This window comes from Heliangelus exortis, chromosome 19 (genome assembly GCF_036169615.1).
Source record: "Heliangelus exortis chromosome 19, bHelExo1.hap1, whole genome shotgun sequence".
NCBI classification, from domain to species: domain Eukaryota; kingdom Metazoa; phylum Chordata; class Aves; order Apodiformes; family Trochilidae; genus Heliangelus; species Heliangelus exortis.
Window position 1 is genome coordinate 2,108,167 of NC_092440.1, and position 13,897 is coordinate 2,122,063.

The 13,897-nt window shown below is 38.9% G+C and overlaps 1 protein-coding gene across 6 annotated transcripts in view; it reads left to right on the forward strand.

Annotated features, from left to right (window-relative positions):
* MTMR3 (myotubularin related protein 3) overlaps positions 1–13,897 on the forward strand; it is a 78,948-nt gene that overhangs the window by 26,260 nt on the left and 38,791 nt on the right. For all 6 annotated transcript variants that reach the window (XM_071763563.1, XM_071763561.1, XM_071763560.1 and 3 more), the window contains 4 exons: positions 4,877–4,948; positions 9,207–9,284; positions 9,689–9,778; positions 11,021–11,137. In XM_071763563.1, the coding sequence (XP_071619664.1) occupies positions 9,282–9,284; positions 9,689–9,778; positions 11,021–11,137 (210 nt within the window). In that variant the 5' untranslated portion in view covers positions 4,877–4,948; positions 9,207–9,281. The remainder of the gene's footprint in view (positions 1–4,876; positions 4,949–9,206; positions 9,285–9,688; positions 9,779–11,020; positions 11,138–13,897) is intronic.

The following is a 13,897-nucleotide window of genomic DNA, read 5'->3' on the forward strand; positions in this document are numbered from 1 at the left end:
GCTTAAAACTGTTGAGACCTTGATTAACAGCTCCTTCTCCCTATTTGTTGCCTCTCTTATAGAAAGGAAGAAACTGAGGAGGGGTTATGAATCCTGGCAAACAGGCTGTGAGGGCCTTAGTGGGAAAACAAGGATGAGGAGCAAATTATTCCCTTCTTAGTCTGTTCTGTCACTTCCAATGGAAACTTTTGCTGTTTGGTATTGTGCATTTGCTTTTTGTGTTTCATACCTTTGATATTGCTCTCCTTTTTATGGCTCTTTGGTTGACTTAGGACATACTCTCCCTGGTATATACTTGGTCAGCTTCCCAACTTTAAACCTACATTGTCTGCTGAGCTTTCAGCAGCTCAGGCCCTGGGCAGCATTCTGGGTGCAGCTTTTAGAGCTGATGGATACATCCAGATGCCATCCACAGGTCAGACCAATTTACAGAGCTCCTTAGTAGGTGATACTTGTCTGTAAAAAAAAAAAAAACAACAACAACAACAAAAAAAAAAAAAAAAAAAAAAACTGCACATAAAATTGAGAGAGTAACTGGGAAAAAAAAAATCAGAGTGGTTTAATTTGGGCTTTCAGCTTCCAGTGGTTTGTCAGAAGATGTATGAAATGTAAATTGTATCTTGATTTATATATGAACTGTTGCAATGTTTGGATCTCAGGATTTTATCCAAATGAAAAGCTGAAATCTTAAAAAAGTGCTGTTTTCTTTCGATTTTGACTCTCAGCTTGCTGTGCACTTTTGACCATGGTTCTTTTGAGAGCAGTGAAGGAGAACATTGGCATATAATCATTTATTCAGAAACATTCTTTCCTTAAAAACCCTCTTATTTATTGGAGCAATTAATACTAGAATGCCTCCTCTGCCTTTTATTCTTTACATCAGCTGTGGAAAAATGGACCTTCCTCAATGCAAATTCAAATTGACCTCTACTACCAGTAGCATTTGACAGCCCCAGTCTCAGCAGTGCTTTTTCTGCCTTGCCCACTGCACTCTCATCATTTCCATCTTTTTTTACTGTCTGAGGTGCTGTGGGTTTTTATGGTTCACCTTTGAACTGTTGCTTCTGCATTTAATTTTCCAAGAGTATAAGAGAAGTGATCTTTTTAAACAAGTATGCAAAGATAATCAGCTTAATCAAACTGCTTGAAAAACAGACTAAAGCCTCTTCAGAGTGGGAAGCTGAAGGAAACTCCCAGGCTTGCCTCTAAAGGGCTCCCCAGGAAATAAAACTGCCTCCCCTTAATGCAGTGACTGACACTGGCAAAATTTGTTTGATGCTTTGGGCTCTTACAATTAAATTTGTGCTTCACTCACAGAAGCAGAGTGGAAGATGGGATAAAAGTTGAGACTGCTCTTCTGGAGGACACTTCATCTGCATTAAGGCAAAGTGAGGGATTTGGTCTGGCTGTTGATCTCTGCTTTCTCTTTTGTGCATTCAGCATGTGCTTCACGTTCAGCTGCTTTCCACCTGGAAATTATGGAGCTTCACCTGGGGAAGTGTATCATAGAGCAGACCCAGGGCAGTCTAAACAAGAAAATCCCTTCTTGAAGATCAGCATTCCTTCTCTGTGTACGTGTTTTAAGCTTTCTATGAAGTGGGAACCTGAGAGGTTCCAGCAGTCCCAGAGCTCTCATCCCCTCTGTGGTTTGTAGCCCAGCCACAAGGTAACCACAGCACCCTGGGTGGTTGGTAGCTGATAGTTGCACTCTGTTCCTTGGCACATTAAGAACAAGGTAAAAATAGTTTGGGGGGAAAGCAAGTGAAAATAAGAAAAACAAAGGAGGAGGAGGAAAGCAGTCTCTGGCCAACGCACGAGCCACAGCTGAGCAGCAAGAAGCCAGAAAAGGGGATAAAATGGTGTGTGACAGCACCTGTGCAGGGCTAGGGGTGTGGGAACAGCAAAGTGAGAGGTGGAAATGGATCTGCAGAACTTCTCACCAGAAGCTGTGCTTGTGTAATACTAAGGTTGTGACATGGTTTGGCATAACCAATGCAGAAGTGCCCTATTTCAGCAAAGTAAGAAAATAACACACCTTCCAAACAGTCAGTTACCAGGAGAAAGTTTGTTTTGGTTTTGTTTGTCTACCTTTTTTAGGGATATTTTGTCAGTGGCTAAAGAATTTGGATTTTTTTTTTTTTTTTTTCCAAAGCTATACTTCTGTCATTTCACTTCATGCTTATCAAATCATACCTCTTCTGTACTTGCTGGGCACAGCTTTTCAGCTGAGGAACTGAAGTGACAACTTTCCAATCTCCTAATTAAACTAACATGTTTATTAAAACTTCTCAAGAGTGTTTTTCGTAGCTATTTGCCAATGTTTTATTTAAACAAACATTAAGAAAAAATGTTGCCACAGACTCCTGGTATATTTAGATTGGAGGATAGTCCAACAGCCTACCTAAGAAGATGTTTCAAAGCAAAAGCTTTGTTGAAATGTTCTTCTTCACATCACCTGGAGTACTGGAGCCCCAGAGCAGAAAGCCTTCCTCCACATTTAGAACTGGACTGTGCTTCCCTGTCCTTCAGCACCTGTGCTGACAGAAAAATCTAAGCCAAGACACTGAGATTGTGAGAGCCTAATAAAAGTGGTGCAAAGCTGCTTCCTTTATTTAGACATATTTGACTTCATAGGTTTTACTGAAATGATCCCCTTTGCTTTTCTCATGGTGCTGAATCCCCTCTGGGTGGATCAGACAAGAAGTGATGCAAAGGAACTGGGGGGAGCACCCAGAGGAGAAGCTGCAACACCCTGCCTGGGGGCAGCAAAATTCAAACCATACTTAGCTGTATTAATTAAAGAGTTAATACCCCAGTACTTGGGTTGCTCCTTTCTTAAGTAATTAGTGTTTGGGAGATGGCAGTAGAATACAGAGCCACATTTCTTCTTTTTTTATTTTGGTGCAAGCTGTTGCCTTAGGAAGTGATAACATTTGAGGTGCTTATCTGTGCCCAGCAGCCTTGCAAGAGGAATGCTGATGAGTGCCTTGCAAAGGCCTTTCTGAACACTGGCAGGAAGAAAGTGGAATTATTAATGCTTATATTGGAACATTTTCCCCCTGTTTTTAAAACTTCTCTACAAAACTCTTGAGATTCAGTAGCTTCTTCCAAACCTCATTAAATTCAATAAAAAGATTCTGTGTAGGTTTTTTTTTTTTCCCTTGGACCTAAACCACACAAAATAATTCTACCTCCTGCTACCCTGAATGTGTATCTTGCTTATTTAAAAGCATGAATGTGGCCAAAAAACTCTCTGAAGAGTCATTCTAGAGTTGTGTAGCCTGCCTTCATAGTTTGTTTGGTTTTTTTTTTTTTAATTTATGAAACTTGCAAAGTATTGCAGTCAAAGGTGACTTTGTACAACCAAGCAGCTGTAAAGTTGAACTTGTTGCATGCTCAATGTGGTATCTCCAAGTGAAACTCTGTCCTTTCTGCTTCATGTGCTGTGGTGAATTCCCAACCCATAAAGCTATTGGGATTGGCATTTGGCTTGGTGGCTGAGAGAGATTTTAAAAAGTTATCTTTTGTTGCAGGTAATCAAATGTTGCTTTTAGAACCCGTTTTATAAAATTGTGATGATTGCCTGAGGTTTTGGACAGCTATGATCATAGGGTGTTTTCTGTTACAGCACAACATCCCAATGTCACAGGGTTTTTAAATACTTGAAGATATCTGTGAGATTCCCTTAAAATATGTCCACTGAATGAAATGTTAGAATTTCTTTTGCTTGATGCATACAAGTTGGTAGTTTTAAAATTATTTCTTCCCACTACATCTGTCCTAAAAACATATTTTTTAACCAAAAGTTGTTGTTTTTTTTTGTCATAAGCCATAAACTAAAGGATACCACAAAAGCAAAAGAGAGATTTATATTTTTTAGTGGACCAGGATGTGACAATTATCACCAGTTGTGGCACATCAGAGTACAAGCAAACTATTTCTAGCAGATTATATGTTTAGAGAAGTCAGACTTCCCAGGCACATCCACATGCAGAAGGGGATTGGGATAGCTTCCAAGTTATTGTGAAGAGCAAATCTGCTCCTGTGGATACAAGGGAGTGGTATTCCATCAGTTTGGCTGCTTCTGTGCCTTGGGAATGGTTGGTTTTAGTCTGGAACTTTAATTTTAGGGCTTGGGTAATTTAGCAGAGAACTCTGTGTCCCTGCAGTCATTCAGATGCTGTAGGAGATGTCTGTGAGTACCTCCTGAAGTGACTGCATAGGTATGAAGTGAGTCAGATGTTTTCTCCATATAATTTTTTTACAGATAGGTATTTGCATCACAATACTGAAATTTATTTTTGAGGAAATAACTGCCCAGCACTTGGGAAATAAAAAGGTAGGGGCTTGGGAGGAATGGTAGCATATGGGCATGGCTGGGTTCACCTGGGTTTGTTTTGCAGCAGCTTTGTCCAGAAATGTTTAGGCAGTGACCACTGTCTCAAGGTCTTCATCTGCTTTCTAGGGGGGTGAAAGTTAATTTTAATGTAAAGTTAAACCCTTTTAAAGATCAGTACCTCTTGGATCTTCTGTGAAAGAGCTCTTCTCTAGCTTGTATTGCTAAGTAGTAGTTTTCAGCTTCTGTACCTAAGAAGCTTTTTAAAAAATTGTTTTGTGGCAAAGAATTCTGAACTGTTCTTGCCAGAAAAGAGGCTTTAGCCAGCACATGTGTATCTGTCAGCTTCCAGTTACTGAATTCCCTCTTTGGACATGTGAAGATCTCTGTAGTTATGACTTACATAGGAGCACTTTTTTAGTTTTCTTCTTAAGACAAGCTATCAGTTGATTTTTCTTGTGTAAGTTGCTAGCTATTTAGAAAATGGTTTTGGTTTCAAATGAAGGTTCATGTTTTAAAGTGTTGTCTTTTTATTTGCAGTTGCTGATGTGAAGTATTGGAAGAGTATCATTTGAAACTTTCTGGGACAGAGGGCTTTTATCTCATTTTTTGGTAAGCTAATTGTATTATTTTGGTAAGATGAGCTACCTGTGAAGGTGGATTCTGTTATAATTGATTACTCTCTTGATTTTCATTTTCCAATATGTTAGATGAATATCAGTATTTTACTGAGTTGGAGTTTGCATCCTTTAGCTACAAAATTACTTCTGATTTTCAGTTGTACCCAATCTTCAAACAGGATTCTTTGTCTCTACTACTCCTATTCCTGAGTCATGTGCAAACATCCACACTGTTAGCAATAACAGCAATAACTTCCCCAGTAAATACTTCTGAAAACTATTCAGTTAATTCTACATGCAGTACCAGGAAAGAGGGAAAACCTTTCTGTCAAGGGTTGAATAATCCTTTATATACCTTTTGTTCAGAATCACTGGCAAACAGATGGTTATTGCTAGTCTTAATTATGTACATAATTTAGATCAGAAGGCACATCTGAAACAAAAGGTAATTAAGATGTTCTCATACTGATTGAACAAGAGTCTGAGGTTACAACCTTTACTAATCATCCTTCCAAGCAGAGGATAAGGATGGAGAATTAACAAGATTTTTTTTGGTGTAATTTGATATATGTTAAACTCCAGTTAAAAGGGCAGCACAGTAAATTGATAACATAACCTTTTTTGGCTGCAGTCCTGAGCAAAAACAATATTTCTAATAATAAACCCAAATTTCACTAAACTGTGTAAGCTATCTACTGTTTATGCCATCTTTTTTTTTTATAAGCAGGAGCCTGGATCTGAGGGTGCTTTTTTCTTGGTCAGTTAATAGCTGTATTTGAACATTTCCATCTCATTTCTGGGAAATAATATTTACTGTGATGGAAGATATAGTTATTTGCCAGCTCTAGTTAAACAGAACAAGAATTCTGCAATTAATAAAAAAAAGTACAGGTCAATTTGAATAGATCCCTTCAGCCAGCTTGTGCTTGTCTCATTTTATATCAAGCTGTGCTCTGTGGTATTAATTACCACAGGGATAATTCAGCAGAAGGGTTTGGTGGAGTTAGTGCTAGGAAGGATATTTGTGCTCTGCTCTTGGAGGGAGGATGAGAAATCCCTTTCCTACTCAGTCTTTTTCTCTTCCCATGGCTAACCTGGAGGAGGTTGCTAAACATACTTTTCAGACTGAACTCAATGTCTGTGGGCTCAGAGCAGTGTGGTCCCTGCCCCAGATGTGCATTTCCTTTCCCTGGTGCTCAGTCCAGTGACCATGAGAGGGAGTGGGATCAGTTGAAATGGTGGAAAGTGAATTTTTTTTCAAGTTGATGAAATGTTTCATTAGTACCCAGAAGCAATGTGAATGTTTTAGAACCAGTTTTAGAAGTTCTTGTACCACTTCTCTTTCCAGCATCACAGTTTATAGATCTGATAATCCTGAGTAAATCAAACCCACCTATTTTTTTCATACAGCTTTCCCAAAATGCACCTTAAAAAAGGAAGCTTCTTGCATTTATGTAAAAATCCTGAGTTTTATAAAAGCTGATTTGCAGCTGAATGCAGCAATTAGAATAAGAATCCTATTCTGCAACAATTTGGATAGTCTCTGCTGATGCTTTATGCTGGTTTTTGGGAGCACAGCTGTAGGAAATTGAGACCTAATTTTCTAAGCTAATACTGGTTTTATTAATATACAGATGGTTCTATAGCAAACTTTAAACATATCTACTCAATCTTAGGTGGAAAAGAAATAAGTAGTATTTTGTTACAGCACAGTGGCTACTGTACTAAAACTTTCCATGAGCAATACTGAGCACTACTTAGATTTTTAATAAAGCTCATCTTTGCAATTAGGTTGGTGTTTCTTTGGTAATTATGCTTGAAGTTGAAGGCATCTTTTGGAAATAAGGTATTTTTTATATTCAGAAGGCCTTACTATTAAAGTTTAAAGCTTTCTTCAAGCTCTACATAAATTCCCTGAATGAACTGATCTGGAAATGGTTGGTCTTAACAACTTTAAGAGAGGCTGATTGTCTGGAAGAGCAGAATTGGTGGAGGTGATGAGGTGGTTGGTTGCAAAAGGCAGTGACCAAAGTGACCTCCTCAAAAGTGTTCATGTAAATGTGCCCTAAAACTCTTCATCTCTCCTCTTACTGGTTGAAGACCTACAAGCTGGATGTGGAAGCTTTTTATTTTAATGATGGAGGAGGAGACCTGTGTAAAGCTTACACTTTTTCAACTCATTTTCTCTTGAATCATCAGTCTTCATTAGATCAGGAGAGACTGCAGCATTCATCCAGCCTGTCCCTTTCCACAGGGATGAGCTGCCAGACAGAGGTGGCTTGGACAAATCAGGCTGCTGCTTAGCCCCAGCCAGCAGGTTACATCTGATGAAGCAGCAGAAAACTCATTTTTTTTACATCTTGTAGATCAAGGAGAATTTGGTGGGTCGTGCAATCTGAAAAGCAGAGTGAGACCTAAAGGTTGGAAGCTGAACCCAAGTGAGAGAACTGCTGAACCCTTCCTTTCTTGCTATCTTCAAGTCAAGAGCAGTGGTGGTTTTGGAAGATAAGTGGACCCAAACTCAATGTACATAAAATGCTCCATCATGCTGGAGTGGAGCACAAGTTCTTGTTTTGGATACAAGGGCTGCAATTTTATGGTCTCTGATCAAACCTGATGAATTTGCAGTCTTTTTTTAGCTTGTTTAACCACTGTGATTCTTCAGAAGTTCTTGTCAGTTACAGCAGGGGTTACAAATGAACCATCTTTCTTCTACTCTTTTATTTGAAACAAATATGTTAATTCTCCTTCTTTTAAACTGATATTAACAAAAATCTATCTCCATCTTGCTGTTGGTAAATAGTATTCCTAGATTTCCTCTGGTTTTGGTAGCTCAGAAGAATGTCCCTGATCTCCACTGTTGTTGTAGGTATGGACATTTCTGTGCTGGTTTGTTTTTCCTTATTTTTCATAGTTAATAGATTCAGACTGCTCCCTAAGTGTTGCATCTTTTGTTTTTCTTGCTTAAAATTGGGATATTTGCTGTTTTGCCTTAATTTTTAGTGACTTAGTGGCAGCTCTAGCTTGATTCTGCTTGCAATTTCCTCCCTTTAAATATATATTTTTAAAAGAGGAGGAACATATACATGTATATATAAATATACACAGACACAAACACATCCTTCTACAAACTGTGCCATTTTGAACCAACTTCTAAGCTTGTTTCTCCCAGACCCTGGGCACATAAAGTCATTTTGTTTATTGCCATGTGCCTGCTTAGCAGAGGGTCCAGGGACAGTGATCACTTTTAGACAGTGGGATGTTTTATTTTCAGAATATGTCTCTTTTTCTCTTTTTAACTGTTCTGTATGCTGTTCAGGCTGTAGTGAGCCCTTCAGAGACAGTGCTTGTGAGCTGATGGACTCAAAATGTTTTTTTTCTGTCAACCACAGCCTGGATAATATGAAATATATTTAGGTGAGGAGACATATGAACTGAGAACTGACTGAACTTGACTGATATGTACTGTAGACTACAAAACCCATAAAATACCTGTTTGAATCCTCCCCGAATTGAACCTCCCTGAATTTAAAAAACTGAATAAAAGTCTTAAAATCAAACTTACCTCCTGTATTAATTTCCATCATTTTCTGATGATCAGTTGCATAAATTTCAAAACTGCCTGCTCTTTATTTCCAGATGATAAAAGGCTAGGGGCTTGCTGGGTAGCAGAGAGAGCAAGTCACTGGTGTAGTCACCTGGAGGGCTTGGTGCAAGAAAATGGGTATTTTCATACACCCATGGACACAGAAAATGAGTCATCTGGGTAAAATGCCTTATTTTGTAGTTAGAGGAATTCTAATTCCCATGCTGTAGTTGAAAGAAGATTACTCCAGGAGAATCCAACAACCTGTGTTAGCTGGGAGCAGGCTCAATGATTCCAGTTGATCCCTTTAGTTTTCTAATCTATGTATTTGTGAATCACCATCTGCAAGTGACTTAGGAGCAAATTCAGGGTGTTTTAGAATGATGAACATGTTTTAATTTACATTAGCTAAACATTGGGTCTAATTGCTGCATTCAGATGGGTATTCAAAGATGATTTTTTTCAGAATGAACAGAAGGAGCCACACACATTTTGAAACAATTTCATCTCCAGGGAGAGTTAGTTTACATGGATTTCATCTTTTCATAATTACTGTTTACTTGCAATTTTCTAATGGCTGAATCCTCAGTCTTTAAAAGTTAATTTGTATTTATTTGCCAAAAGGAAACAAGTTTAGCTTCATTATACTTTTCTGGTTTTCTAGGTTTTAATAAGTGAAGAAGAGCCTCAAAGTATTGTGAGTAAAGACGAGGATTTCTCCTCCTCTCCAGGGACTGTCATGGTAAGCAAAATGGGTTTGTAGAGTCTGTTCCAGAGCAGAATAGGCTACAATTAGAAAAAACATTAGAAAATGAATGTTTGCATGTGGGGTGTTGAGTTTTAAGTGTGTAGTGCTAGACTGGGTTAGCCTAATGCCTTTTTCCTAATGCTATTATAAGTCAATCTTTTTTGAAAAGATTTTATTAATCAGGCTGCAGGAAGGAACCCTGTTTCTAATATGATATTTAGTTGAGTGCTTGTCTTTGTCTGCCTAAAACTTGAGTAACTTTAGTAAGTTACTGATACCTGAACTCCCTGAGCAGTCCATCCTGTTTGAGCTTTTCAATGGTCATTGATAGCTTGCTGTGTGGTGAAGGAGGCAGCAAGTGACAGTGCTGAAGTTAACTGTAATGCTTTGTTTCTCAGGATGAAGAGACTCAGCACAGCCTTGAATGCATCCAGGCTAATCAGATTTTTCCCAGGAAGCAGCTGATCCGAGAGGATGAGAATCTTCAGGTAATCACCATGCTGCTCCTTGCCAGTGAAGATCATGATGTCTCCAGTTGACCTGTGTGTATTCTCTGGCCTTTCTTATCAAATTTTCATTCACAATTCAGCACAGAAACACATTTTCTTTGTAAATACTCAGGTACTGTTGGTAGGACAGAGAACTTGTGCATTGTATTACAGGAGTTTCCTTAGAGTGTCTGAAAAAGTCACTGCTTGTGTAAGAATTCAGGCACTGAACTTAGGAATAATCCTTTTTTACCAACATAAGGAAAGTTTTATTCCATAGGTTAGAATTTTATTTTTTTGAATACTAAGCTAGGGAAATACTGCCATTACTTCTTATGATGGTAGTTTTTTGAGAAGTCAAAAAAATCTTATGTTGCACAAAATGGATTTTTTTCTTCTTTTTCTGAATAAAAGTTGGCTTAAAGTTCCTTTGAAAATAATTTAGTTCAAGTGATTAATCCATGGTAGGCACTTGTATCAACTGAAGAGGCAGTTTTTGCATTTAAATATAGAATATTTTTAATTGCTTAAAGCTAAGTTAATATAAACCAAGATCATTTCAGTTGAGCACTTCCACTTTTCACCCAGCTTGTCTCCATTGGGCTTAAGTCATACTTTTAATTCACAGTGGCAATTTTTATGTGCAGCAGAATAAGACTGCAGGTTTCTGACTGTATAGAGCAGCAGGGTGTTGTGCATTTTCATATTTGCAGTGAGGTGACAAAATGGAGAGCTTTTCCAGGCTTCAGCTGTGTAACATTTAGGTAACCAGTCTAAGCTGGTTGTCTGAGCTTGCTTAGGAAATTGGAGACCAATAGCATAGAAGGTTATTCATCTTGCATATTGTACCTGCTTTAGGCTTAATTTAATAACATTATGGAAAATGCTACTCTCCATTAAGTAAGGAGTGAGGACATAAATCAGGAGGCAGTCACACTGCATGCCAAGGTGTTGAAGATATTTTGCACAGATTTTTCATAAAAGTTCACTTTTCCCTGACCAAGCACTGCTCAGGAAGGTGAAGAGAAAATGAGGAATCATTTTTTTTTTTTTTTAAAAGCTGCAGTTAACCTCTGAACCCATCTTACCCAAGGCTTTTCTTCTTAGCACTAATAGCTAGGCTGGGTTCTCAGCAGGGCCTCATTTTGATTTTATGAGGTGGTGTGCTTGAGTGTATGCATAGAGGAGGCACATTTTTGGTAAATGGTTTCTAAAAGACTTTTTTTTTTCCCCCTTCTGAAGGTCCCCTTCATTGAACTGCATGGTGAGAGCACAGAATATGTAGGACGAGCAGAGGATGCCATCATTGCTCTTTCTAATTACAGACTGCACATCAAATTCAAGGAGTCTGTAGTGAATGTAAGTGTTATTCATGCTTCTGTGGGATTACAGGTATGCTGAGCTCAAGCCAAACAAGAGAATTTAGGATAAAAGTGTGGTGACCCTGCTTTTTAAGTTTCGTGGTAATGAAAAATCTCTGCCATGTGCAGGTGGCATTTTTCAGGGAGAACAGATGAGGCACTGAAAGGTGACTCAGCTCCTCTGAAAAGCTGGCTAAGGGATCTTCACTCAGCTTTACAGCTGGCTCTGTCAGCCACTTGTTCTTAAACTCCCTGTATACTCAGTAGAGAAATACAAAGTCTGCTTCCCAAGGGCTAAGAAGCACTAATTCATGTGCTGCAACTATCCTTAGGGTAGTTGGGGGGTTATATTTTTAAGAATTATCAGCTTAGTGGTTTTGAGCAGTAGCAAGACCTGATGTTTTCTTCAGCAGTATTCTTTGTGTTCAGGGAAGATTCTGTAAAAGTTTGTCAGTACTACCATGTTCATTTTGCTCCCCTGACCTTTCATATCCAGTATTCTGCCTTCTTACTTTGGCTGATATCTCCAAGGTTGTTGGTCCTGCTTCATATTAAGCAGAAAAATTCAATTAGTGCACAAGGTAGAGCAAAATATAGATTATTCTTCTGTAACCATAAATGACCATCAGTAACAATGCAGTGGGAGCTCCACTGGAATCCAAAGCAGACAGCATTTAGAATATCTTCAAGGCTAAAACACACTTGTACTAACAAGGAACCAGGTTCAAATTGTAAAATTTTGGAATAATAGTTACTTTAATATTGATCAAAATTATTGATCGGGTGGTGATTTTCTAAATTGCATCTTCACTGAGTAATTTTTGATTGGGTTGTTTTTGTATCACTAGACCTGTTCAGGAAACCCCTGTAAAGCCTTTTTTAAAAAGTAAAAATGTTTATTGATGGTAGGAGCTGGGAGCTTGTATTACAATTTTGAATGACTTTTGTAAAAATAATTGTCCTGATGCATTAGCCACACTAATGACCCTCTCAGCTCAGTGGAGAGCAGCACTTCTGTGTAAGAAAGGGGACTCTAAGCAAATATCTGTATCTAAGCAAAAAGCACTGTAAGCAGTGCTTGTAAAACAAATTGATTGCCCATCTCTGTCTGTGCAGCTGTTGTGTTACAGGCATCTCCTCTTGAAGCAGGAACATTCTCAATGTTCTCCAGACAAAGCACTCTGCAGGACTACTGCATGCCCCTTAGCAAAGGCAGCTGCATGAAGGAAATGGAATCCAGTTAAAAATGGATTCCAGATCATTGGGATTTTACCTCAGTGTTCTTTTTTGCTATTTGATGTCCAAATGATGCTTGTGACCCCTCAGGCAGTAGCACAGTGGCTGCTGGATCACTTCCTGCACCTGTGCTTGAAATGAAATACATTAAAAAGTTGATAATGCTCACATTGCAACACTGCAGAGCACAGCCAGACATGTAAATCTTTTTTTTTTTCCATGGATAATTTCCTAGATCACAGAAGTAATAGGAACATGGTGTTTTAAATGCAAAAACAAAAGATCCAGTAGACCGTGCATAAATTGGGGGGATTATGACATTCAAAAGTGTTGATTTAGGTTTATCCAGGGGATAAAAATGCAGACTCAACAGTGATCTCTCAGAACACATGGGAAGTTTGGTTCCCAGGCTGATCTGTATTGATTGGCTTTCCTTAAGAAAATTTCAGCCTTTGCAGCTGCTGAGTGTTTCTGTCCAACCATTTTTCTCCCTGTAAGCTGATTGCATTTATGGGAGAAGTTTATGAAACCATGAGTGTGTCTGTAGCCTTTTCCAAATGGTAGATTTTGGACACACTGAAGAGTCCTGCTGGTGAGGTGAGGGGGACTTCCAGTCTTGGTGCCTAGGAGGGTTTTATTATGAGCTTTCCCTTGCTTGGAAAAATTGGTGGGTTGGTGTCTCCCCTACCTGTGTAGCACAGTTGTGGTTCATCTGTGCTGAAAAGGAGCTTAGTCCTTGCTTTGTTCTCAGGCCCTGATTGTTCTCATTGCATGCATATTAATTTAGTTTCCCTCTGTGATTGCAGAGGGGGACTAAATGATTGCCTGCAAGACAAAACCTATGTGTAATTAATTGTAATTAAAACCAAAATTTCCTTCAGGTACTTCTTGTAGGTTATATGAACAAGATTGCACCAGGGGAGATTTAATTCTCTCCATCTAGAAGAGTCCTTGAAGACCTTCTGAGCTGACCTTACATCCTCAGTTCTTTGTGCTGCTCAAAGTAACCACTTTGTGCCATAACCCTGATGTTATTTCAGGCTCTGAACTGGGAAAATGAGAAGGAAGCACTGATTACAGCTCCTGGCCCTTGTGTCCTACATGGTGTCCTGGAGGGGCTCTGGCCAAGTGGTGTAAGCAGAGTCTCACTGCTCAGAGTGAGAAGGTGTGAAGTGGCACCACGTGCCACTTGGTCCTCTGATAAGGACTGGGCCATGGGGTGGGTTGTTCCAGCACTCTAAACATGACTTGTGCTTTTTCTAGCTACTGAGGTAGAGTTTTCTAAATATATCTCGTGGTGCTGTTGAATAACAGACTGTTCCAGAATTTAAAAGAATTTAAAAAGAAAGAATGTCAGTTGTAGAATGTTGCAACTGTTTAAAATGAAAATTTTAAAGAGGAGACAGTCAGGAGACTGATCCTACAAGAGCACCATGCTCTGGTACTCTCTCTGATGGGATCTGGTTAGTTTTGGGTAACAGTCCACGTTTATTCTTATGAAAGCAAAAATGATTGCTTCTCC